Below are 10,832 nucleotides of genomic sequence, written 5' to 3'. Positions count from 1 at the left end.
CTGCTTAGTTAAGAAAACGATCTCCGGACGTAAAGTCCCGTGAGTCAATAATTAATAACGTTTTCTATTCGAGATCTCGAGATTTTCCAATAACGATTTTTACGGGAGTGAAATAATGTGCGATACGATCTGCCAGGTTTATCGCGCAACAGACGTTGATAGTAATATCAACCGAAGCGGTCTCGATATTAATCTACTAGTACGCGAAGAGCGAGAACTGGTACACGTACGCACCGGCGAGAAGAAGAAAGTGACGGAGGAGCCGGGTAGAGCGGCTAATATCGCATTCAGGCGCCGCGCGAGAACGATGTATATTAATTCGGGAGAGTCGCGGGGTAATTGATGTTCCTATTTCTTAAGACAGTTACGAAGCATCCGCGCCGATCTACGTGAAGCCTAGAAGATGGCGATACGCTTTCGCTCGTTGTGTTATATTACGAACGGAAGTGCACTTAGCATAATCGATATAGTTATCGATTCGGCGCCGTGTGCATGCGTCTTGCCAGTTTATCGGAATCATAATAACGCAAGGCAGCGAACGGCGAAATTGATAAATTCGAAAAAAGAAACGATTTTGAATCGATGCGATGCTCAGGGTACGTGATCACGCAAATGCCGGCATTAGCTGCGTTAATTATATTATAACGTGAGCGCCGTGCGAAATTGGTGGAAGTAATCTAGTAGAAAGATTCCAATTCCGTCGAAATACATATCGGCGACTTTCGCAGTCGGCTTTCAAATTTCTGTGAAATTATCGTAAAACTTCACGGCGGGATGAATTAGCGATATATGTGTTGCAGCATCGACGAATCTTATTCCGCTCCGGGATTATTTATGCCAATATCACGAAAGCCGGTTTCTCAGGAAGAAATCGCATTCGCTCGCTTTCATTAGGTCTGACGGAGGCGTATTCGAGTTCGCTTTCGGTATCATCAATGGGAAAGACGAGGCGAATGGATACGCTCGCGGCGCCGGCACCGCACCGGAACGTGGTGCACGATGTTATTACTTCTCGAGGCATCGATTCATCTCCACGCAAGCAGGGGCACGTGCCTAGGCACACGGTTCATTATCAATGCTGCGGCATTTTCTGCCGCATGCCTTGGCCAGTCGTAGCGGCGTCGTTGCGCCAGTACGCAATGTTGTGGCGAAAATAAAATCACCCGGGAATAATAAACGAGTCTTGTACAATTAATTCGGTTTCATTAAACAGGTGCAATATCGTTTTCACTCGCTAGACCATCGCTGCTATCGATAACTAATTGTAAGAAAATTTTCTTTCTTTAAGCTTTGGCAAAATTTTTTTACAGACCGCGAATATTTTAATTTGTTGGACTTATAATCCTTTGCGATATATATTTAGAATAATATACAGAGAATCGTATCGATTTTAAACGTGCGCAGAGTTGATTATCAATGCTACATCCTGACGCGATCGCGAACGGATTCCATGGCGCTCAGCTGACCGTCTTAAAACTTTCGAAGGGGAAAGTTATTTTCACGAGGCTATTTTCACACTCGCAGGTCCGGTCTAAGTGTTTACAAGAGCGTTACACATATCTTCGTTATTCCCTTGTACCTTGCGTGCTACTCCGTAATTTAATCAGTTTTATTTCTGGTATTACGTAAAAATTTATTCGGATGGTATATCGCTCCATCGTGCGTTTATATAAAATTTTCTTGTTAATATTAGAGCTGTTAGAATGGTTTACATGCTATTTAAATGTATTACGATGTATACGTATTATTCGAAGTTTAGCGAACGCGAATAAGAGCCGCGTTTGGCCGAACAAAGTCAGGTCAGAAGAGTTTCAATTATGCCTCGCCGAATTTTTCCCGAGCGAGTCTCGATTAAAAGTCACGATCGCTTGCGTCAATGTTATCGTTGATTTTGTGCAACGTCGATGGGGGGAGCATAAATTTAGCCGAGGTAGGTGAAGCCTGCCAGCTTTGCCGTCTAATGTTGAAACCCGACGGAACGTTTTGCGTGACTCGCCTGGCTGACAAGTCAACGGTCCGTTACGAGTAGCGTGTATAATTTCGCGTGCCACGGGTGATTTTCCTTCATTACGAATTTTATAGCGCGAGTCGTGTTCCACCTCGTCGTCGCGTCGCGCGCTATCGTTGGCCCGCGATCGAGCGAGCGAGTCAATAAGAATAATTGAGATTCTACGGGGAAATTAAGATTGCGATAATTGCCGGCTATCTCGGCACTGCGTCTCGCTGCTTTCTAAGGCGTGAGTGTCAATGCGTACATTTTACGCCGGCGCCGCTTTTACGCGCGATAGCTGTCGGTCAGGCACCGCCGCATCCGCGTCGCGGCTGCTATCTCTTTGCATGCGAGAAGGTCAACGTGCATGAAGTAATGCCCACCTTGCACAAAGGTACGTTATGACGCGATCGTTTGGCGCTACGCCAGGATACGTCTCGCCACGGTTAGGTCCCGCAACCGTGAACGCGGTGGTTATATTAAATGCCCCAACACCCTTCATTGATAAACAGGTGCGCGCGAGTTCGCGAGTCTTCTTCGCCTCGCGGCCTGAAATGGCCGATGGTACAGGAATATTTATCCGACGGCCCTTGAAATGCGCGAAACAACGGCATAAATAATGCAAACGCGTGATTATCGGGTACCCTTGAATACGCTAAAAAGAAAAAGAAGCAAAGTCCGCTCGCAGAAAATTATACACGCGCGAAACGATTGGGGTAATAACGATTGAGATAACGCTTACAAAACGCGCTGTTTTTATGGCGCGAAGAACAGACAATCGATGCGATCAATAGAGGAACGCCGCATAAAGATATTTCTGATTATTTGTTACGAAAGATGCAGGAAGTAATGGCGAAAATTGCGGGGCCAGCAAGGTCGCGTTTTATCGATCGGCTTTACAATACGTAATAACTCGTAGCGCGCACGCACTTTTTGCGACCGATCGCCGGGAACTTTTGAAGGCGGAGACGTATCGCGCCGGCTCGTTCACCTTGAGACTTTCTGAGAACGAAAGTAGAACCCCTTTGTTCGCCGTAACAAGACTCAATTGTGACGGATATCTCCGAAAGTAGCGGAATGTTTCGAGAAGTGTTTGCCGAATCGCTGTGTCGAAACGCCGAAGAAACCGGGAATTATTTGCGAGAGCAACATGTGGGAACACGCGAAAAATTTGGTTGCCTGAAGGGAATCAAAAAGCTGAAAATAAAGATCGGGCGTTCTCCGTGCGATGCGAAAATTTTCACCTGTGAGAAATCGGACCGGTTTATACTTACCCGCGGCATTTCGTAATCCTTGGAAGTCAAAATAGGGCGAAGATGAAATTGCAGCCGGATACAGCCGTTCTTGCAACACTGTGACTTTGGTTGTCATCGCATCAGGCGTTTTTAAACCATATTTTGCGTACGTTGAACGGATCGAATAAAAAATAAAAAAATAAAAATATTTTTAATGATAAAATATTTTTATAAAATTATAGAAATTATTATCTGCGTATTCTCTTTAATAATTTAAGTATCTTTGCCACGTTTATAAACGTGAAGAACAAATTGGTAATTTAGAATTGAGTGTTAATTACTGGAAGTATATTCAAGCGAAGATGTAACTACGTTCTGTTCTTTTGTGCGTTCAACAAATACGAGCATCGAAAGGCTTGAAGCCTAATGAGGAACGTAATTGGAAAGGTGAAATCAGGAAATCTCGTCACATCGGCATTATACAGAAATTTTTTTTTTTTTCTTTTGCGTTCCACAAGACAGACAGTGGAATTTAGTATTGGCCTCACTTTATTCCACTCAAATTACCTTACAATAATCTAGTTACAATAGTAAGCACGCCCAATTAACATAACATTCTCGCGGGACTCTCGTCGCAATTGTAATTAATTGCAACAGTATTCCAATGGCTTGTTTCTCAGCGCGAAAGCGTTTTCTGCCGCAGAGGCGAACGCCCGCCGAAAGGAAGGATGAGAAATTTTATTTACATCTTTTGTTCTTTTTACAACTTAAGTCGTGCAATTGATTGTTATTCCGAATAATTCTCGAACAAGTAATGATATGTGTAGTAATAATTTTAATGAGTGATAAAAAAATGACGTCAAATATTATCTTCTAATGTCGTAATTCGATGGATATTTGTGAAAAAAAAAAAAAAAAGATAATCGAGGTAAGAAGTTGAGAACTTAGACTTTGGCGTTTATCTCCTTGTTGAAGATTTAATTTGTTTTTACGTACGAACAATTCTTTTACTTCATCTTTAAAATCGAGAAAAGGAAATATAATAAGGCTGAAAATACAATTTACAACGATGTATTAATTTTTATCAAAAATTTTTTGTTTTTTTTTTTTATTTTTTTTCTGTTAATTTATCACAGTTTACTTCTGGATGAAATGATACAATTTAAAGTATAAAAATTTATCTTTTTTCTTTTTTTTTTAATCTCACAGATACATATCTTTAATTATTATTTAATTAAATATAAATATAAAAATCGTGTTATGCAGATGAAATGGAGTTTTATCATTTAATTTGCGATATTAGATGCCAATATACTAATGATTCTCAACTTCCGAATGTAATGGGCGATTTACTCACGGCGATCATCAATCACAGCGTCGTCCACTTCGGTATAAGAGTGAATCACACTGCGATTTACGATAAATCGCCGACGCGTCCCATTCACGAATAAAATACATACAAGACCAACATGCAACCGGGACGAGCAGTCGAATCTAGGATCAATCGTGTAACATTCGAGATCTCAATAGCTCTTAATTGCTATGAACACCAAAATTAAATTCTACGTGTAAGATCTAGCCTACGGAAAGAAAATAAAAAATAAAAAATACAAGAGATTTTCGTATAGTACGATTGAACGAAATGCAAAAATTTGTTGAGGCGCCAACGGTTGATCCTAGATCCCGCTACTCGTCGGTAGGCAAAGAGGCAGGACTAGACGGCCTAGTAGTAGCCGAAGCTGATGTCGTGCAACGGCGGCGCCACTCCCTGAGGCAGAGCGTAGTCCCTGGCGAGTTGGTCCAGGATACCGCCGCCGCTGCGGGTCTGCGGCTGGCGGCCCTCGGGCGCTTGATTCGGCGACGGGTTGAACTGAGCGGCCGCTTGGTTTGGCGACGGGCTGAACTGAGCTGGTCCTTGATTGTAGAGCTGCGAGGCCGGTGCTGGCTCATTGTAGGCGCCTTGTGGCAGTAGAGATTGTTGCGGTCCCGCGGCGGCCGGGGTGAAAATAGGCGATTTAGGAAGGGCAGGTCTGCTCGGGGCTACCTGCGCGGGAGCGTACACCGCCTGGGTGTGAGATTGCTGTTGATAAGCTGGACGCGTGGCCAGCTGTTGCCGTCTTTGCTGTTCTTGATACTCTTCGTAGGCCTGGGCTTCGAGTGCCTCCTTACTGGTAGTCTCGTCGACCAGGGTCGGCGGAGCGACGGTAATTCCCTCACCGGCCGGCTGGAAACCGTACTGGTTTGCCCCGTACTCGACTATGCGGACCTTGCCGGTGTCGTCGACAAAGCCGTATTTGCCCTTCACGTCGCCAGTTGGTAGCTTAGTCTCGATCTTGAAGGAGCCATCCGCGCCTTCAAAACCGTACGTATACGAGCCGTCCTCGTTGTGACGATTGATTTGCTTCAGGATCGCCACCGGTGTAGGCTTCGCGTTAGCTGGCGCGGCCGATTGACGATCCGGCACGGCGTCGGTCGCGTAACTACGTGGAGTCGGCTGGCTTGGCCGCTGGGAGTCGTACTGGGCATAATCGTCAACGTAATTGCCGCCGGGCTGGTACTGCTGTGCCGACACCGCCAGCAGCGCGGTAACCACCGTTGCTACCTGAAACGCGGAAGTGTCTTTAGGTCATTGCTTTTTTTTTTTTTTTTTGCCATGTATTACTAGTTAATATACTCGGCACGCACCATTGCTGACTGCTTGCGCATTAGTATTTTATAGAAAGCTTTTAACTGCCCTTTTTTTTTTTTTTTTTTTTTTTTTTACGTCTCGCTTAGCTGCAAGATTTATTTCTGCTCAATTTAATCATGTAAATTGAGTCACAATTAAATAAGAATTATAACCAAAGCCACATTATTATCTCGATTTAACTTTGCTTTCTTAGTTACTTAATAACTTTCTAGCTTTCGTGATTTAATAATCAATATTTTTCGAAAGTTACAAATGTATGAAAGGCGTCGAGATTCGATACAGTTACGAATTCTTCGTGAAATGTAATCGTCAGATTATCGCGTGACGAATCTTCCTTATCCTATCGAGCAGAGCCTTAACCGTCAGTCACGTCAATAACGTTGCGACATAGAATAGGTCCGCGGAGTCTGAAAAGAACCGAGATTCCGCGACGGCGATACGGATCTCGCGTCGCGGAATTTACCCCGACGTGCGAAAACCGATAAATCAAGTTATTAATCGCATATCGTTCACGCGTGACCGTGCGCGCTCGTATTCATTACCAGTTACGCCCGCGTGCCGATTCTAAAATTAACGAGGAATAATTAATTTCCTCGATCTGCATAGTACGCTTCCTGTAACTCCAAATAAGCGTGAAATGTCGAGAGAAGGGATTAACCGAGCCGGCCTTAGTTAACTGATTTAAATTAATTGCATAAACTACTAATTAAATCACCGTGTCGTGAAATTTGTTTGCTCTCTTATCACATTATGCCACGTTGTTACGCCTGTTACGTCGTTATCTTACATTGACTCGCCACTAGAAACTCGTATTTCCCCGCGCGACAGCTATTTTGCATACGTGCGCGCAAATATTAGTGCAAGTAACCCCGTTATTAATTCGCAATCTTTACTTCCGTTCTCCGCATTTTTACACACGTTTATTTTCTCAATATGCTCTTGGTGAATTTAACTTGTAAGCAAACTGCATTTTCTTTCGCATACAAATTTCTACCGAGGAAAAGACGGTGGAAAATAGTAGAAAATAATTTTTGAGAATCCGGACTATTATCGTGGCAAGGAAAACGGAGAAAAAAAAAGAAAGAAATGAAAGAAGATTGTCTTGTGCGGCGCATGTCTACGGCTAACAGTTAATTAACCATGATTAACCGATGCTGGTGCAACCGACCTCGAGAACTCTGTATTCTCTCTCGTCGGTCATCGCACGCGACCGCCTCGAACGTAATGACGAATTATATAATCGCCTTTCCGCAAGCGCCAGTGGGCGCGCTATAAAAATAAATGCATCCCCGCGTGGTTCATAATAGGTGAAACCTTAATAAATTTTTCCACGACGTGGAAGAAAGTAGGAAACGAGATCACGAAAGTTGCGCAACGCGGCCAAGCCTACGCATTGATACTGTTTTTCGCTTCGCTTCTTGCGCGCCGGGCTTAACGATTCCAATGAATAACATTAGAATCCTGATTCTTAAGTAACAAAAAGAAATATAAAGCGGAACATAAATTGAGCCGGGGAAGATAGCGAAAACTTTAAAGAAAATCGCGGCTACCGGCATTATCGCTGGATCGTTATTCATCATTTTGCGATTTCGAGATTTCTTCTTCAACGCCGTTAAATCGTACAGGTTTTAACATCTGTAGTAAAATCGCGACATTCTACGCGACCAGCAGGCAAAGTCGCATAAAGAATAGAAAGTCGAGAGGAGCATAAAGATCCTGTTAAAAGATTTCGTTTTCGATTTCCTCTCTAAAGGCGGGATGTAAAAAGTATAATATTCTTTAGGATTGTTAATTTTCCGAACTCACGATACGAGTATGCACTTATCACAGCCACAGTCACATCACACGCGATTTCCGCTTTCACGCTTGCAGCTGTAGGAATTTTCTTTCTTTCTTTCTTTCTTTCTTTTTTTTTTTTTCCAAGCCAAGATCCGCGAGAGGAACAATGACGAGACGATGATGGTGCACTCAGATACGTACCGTCGCGAGGGTGCGCATCGTGTTTCCCGGCGGTGGTTGTGTTAGTGTGTGTGAATGTAAGTAGGCAGCGAGGCTAGAGTACCGGCGATTGCTCGAACTGAGGCCCTCATATACCTTACTGGAGCCCCCCCGTTCCTGCGAGCCCCCCGATCCCTTCCTCTACACTCCTGTTCGCTCCGGGGGACTTTCACTATCTATTCGTACTTCTGTACGTACGTATGCTCGCCTTGTCTCACAGCACCTTATATCCCCTAAATATTCCCCACCAGCGTGTTCTGGTTTCTCGAGAATCTGGAAAATCCGCGAGCCCCGCTGCTCGGTTGGGTGATTCGCGGATCGAATATCGTTTGGGTTTCGTCATTACGCGAGCGTAATTCTCGCGTCAGGTCGACTCTGAAAGATTATTCGTTCCCATCGAGTTGTGTACTCCGCTGAAATCGAAACGGCTCGTGAATTAACGGCGCTCGGCCGAACCGACTTCTCTTCGTTCAACGACATCTTCTTGAATGAACGGAATAAATGACGCTTAGATATTCGTAGCCGGCGATCATGTAACGTCGTCACCGACGAAAAATTGGATCGGTTTTGTGAAACTGGTGTGCCGAGTTTCTAAGGTAAGATATTATGTAAAACTGAGGCGATAGAGGTATAGATCGGGGCCACGAGAGAGAAATTACGCAGGAGCACCGTTTCAAATAATTTGACGAGTGCGCTCGTTCTTATCACTGGTCACCGTCTCGCCTCCCGGTCGCTAAATTGTAAAAACCGAACCATTTTATCTACGTCGGTGTGTCGCTCAGTCTTTTTCTCCCCGCGAAGCGATTTTCAAGCCAGTATTGGACCACCAACTTGACGGGTTTTGCAACTCCTGTGTCACGCATGTCTGTATAACTACGCTAAACACATATTTTATACATTCCAAAATTAATTTGAAAGTCGCAATCGAAGGCACTTCCTACGAAATCACGTATTTCCTGCGAGCATATAAATTGTACAAGATCGTTCGCGTAGACGATCAAGTAATTGACCGCAATTTGAGGCATCGGGGTTTATGTAATATCAATCTCAACAATACGTTCTGCCCCGCGACACTCACTCTCGCTTAAGTAGTATCTTGAAAAAGAGAAAGTGTTATTACATGTGGCCCCACCCTGATTTGATTACACATATTTGAAAATCAAATATCGACAGAATAAATATCAACTTATGGAGAAGTAATCTGTTGTGATTCTCCGCGGTGATCTTAATCGCATCATTTCCACAGATTTTTTTTTTTATATATATAAAACACGTGTATCGTATACGGAAGGGGGAGACTTTAAAACGAGGGACTTTTAAACAACGTACGGCTCGCGCCGTTCGATTTCACGTGGTTTATAAATAAGAGCGCGACATTGAGCTTTTAAATTATAATGGCGTGACTCGCATTCGTCTCCTTGAACTGACCGAAAGCAAGGTTGAGTAGCGATTCGGTAAAATGGAGTACGGCCTTTGCGGGCCGATCAACCGGTCAGCACTCGTGATGTTTTCACCCGATGCTTTTACGAAACACGCGAATCGCATGGGTTCCGCCTGCGAAATTATGCGGTGGATCGGTATTTTGTAACTTTCTATCGACATATTAAACGGCCGACCAACCAATCGACCGATATTCCCGTCTCTTATTTCGTTAGCTAATTTTTCTCGCCACGTCACGCGCCAATTGATATCGATAATGTGTCGACGACTTGGAGATTATTTTAATTTAATTCTAATAAATTTCCTTAATATTCTGCGAAGTGATATGTCACGCTTTTTGCGTTAAAATACAATATGGCACAAGCATTAGACAGTTATTAAAAAGATTAAAAAAAAAGAAAAAAAATTATAGTAGACTCGGAAACTGTTTTATTTCGAATAATTATGTAATACAATTTCGTCCTCAAGGTTTTCAAGGCGATTACGACGTATTATGGTGTGCGTGGCTTAATGATGACTTCCACGAGACATACCCCACGATTAAGACCCGCGATAATCGTCCGTGAACGACTCAGATTATGTCTGCATTTACAATTTCGTTTCGCCGAAGATTTCGCGGTTGCTCCAATGCCGTCCGGTGAAAGGAGATATATCGGTCAATTTTTTTACAACCGGGGAACAAAAAATTCGTATAATGAACCGATTGGATTCAGACATTGGATTTTATTTAACACGAACAGGTTAACTTTTCCAAATACACCGTTGTAGTATTACAAAGTTCGGTCAAGCGAATATTTTAATAATATTCATAAAAATTTCGATTAAATCTCTTTGCAAATTTTTTTCCACAATTAAAAAAAAAAAAATATTACTCACTCGCAATACATGATGAAAGCACACGTACAGAAATCTGTATAATTTACTGAAGTGCAAACGTCGCCTTTCACGAGTCTCTCCCTACGAAAACAGTTTGCTGGTCGCACAGCCGCTAGCCCTGACATTTACCGATATAGATCATCATCTTAGGTTGAATTAATTTCTTGATATCGTAGGACGTCTAGCAATGCCGCTTGTAATTGCGCAATTTTCTTATTTATTTATTAATTTTTTAAATCTCGCATTATAGTCTCGCACCCTCATTTTCATTGTAAAATTGTCACGGACATGGTTGCGATGGAAATAAAACGACACTTTGTGGCTCAAACAAGGCGCGTAGTTTTTTTTTTTTTTTTTCAACCACCCAACGACGATTCGCCCAGCAGCTTCTATTGATTGACGTTACGACTTTCTATTTTTATGCAACAGTCGAAAAGAATTGACCGAGCTTAACGACGGCACATACGCGCAGAAACTGGATCTTAAACCCGCAAAAACTGGACGATGTGTTTGACGTTTGCTAGTAAGAGAAGGTGATGTGATTAACGTTTGCACTATCTAAAATGTAAAAGCCGCCCGGTCGTTGTGGCACGCGTGCGTATTT

At 43.1% G+C, this 10,832-nt stretch overlaps 2 protein-coding genes across 4 annotated transcripts in view; one reads left to right on the top strand and one right to left on the bottom strand.

The window, feature by feature from the left end:
* Positions 1 to 10,832, top strand: part of LOC139102038 (cuticular protein 19) — a 171,177-nt gene that overhangs the window by 66,525 nt on the left and 93,820 nt on the right. The window lies entirely within an intron of this gene.
* On the bottom strand, positions 3,757 to 10,361 carry Cpr97ea (cuticular protein 97Ea). Its single transcript, XM_070655238.1, has 2 exons — positions 7,895 to 10,361; positions 3,757 to 5,827 (listed from the first exon to the last, which is right to left on the bottom strand). Exons 1-2 carry the CDS (start codon positions 7,910 to 7,912, stop codon positions 4,949 to 4,951), a joined length of 897 nt encoding a protein of 298 aa, XP_070511339.1. The 5' UTR covers positions 7,913 to 10,361; the 3' UTR covers positions 3,757 to 4,948.

This window comes from Cardiocondyla obscurior, linkage group LG04 (genome assembly GCF_019399895.1).
Source record: "Cardiocondyla obscurior isolate alpha-2009 linkage group LG04, Cobs3.1, whole genome shotgun sequence".
Classification (NCBI taxonomy): domain Eukaryota; kingdom Metazoa; phylum Arthropoda; class Insecta; order Hymenoptera; family Formicidae; genus Cardiocondyla; species Cardiocondyla obscurior.
Note: the sequence above shows the minus strand (reverse complement) of the source record. Positions and strands in the feature narration are given on the sequence as shown.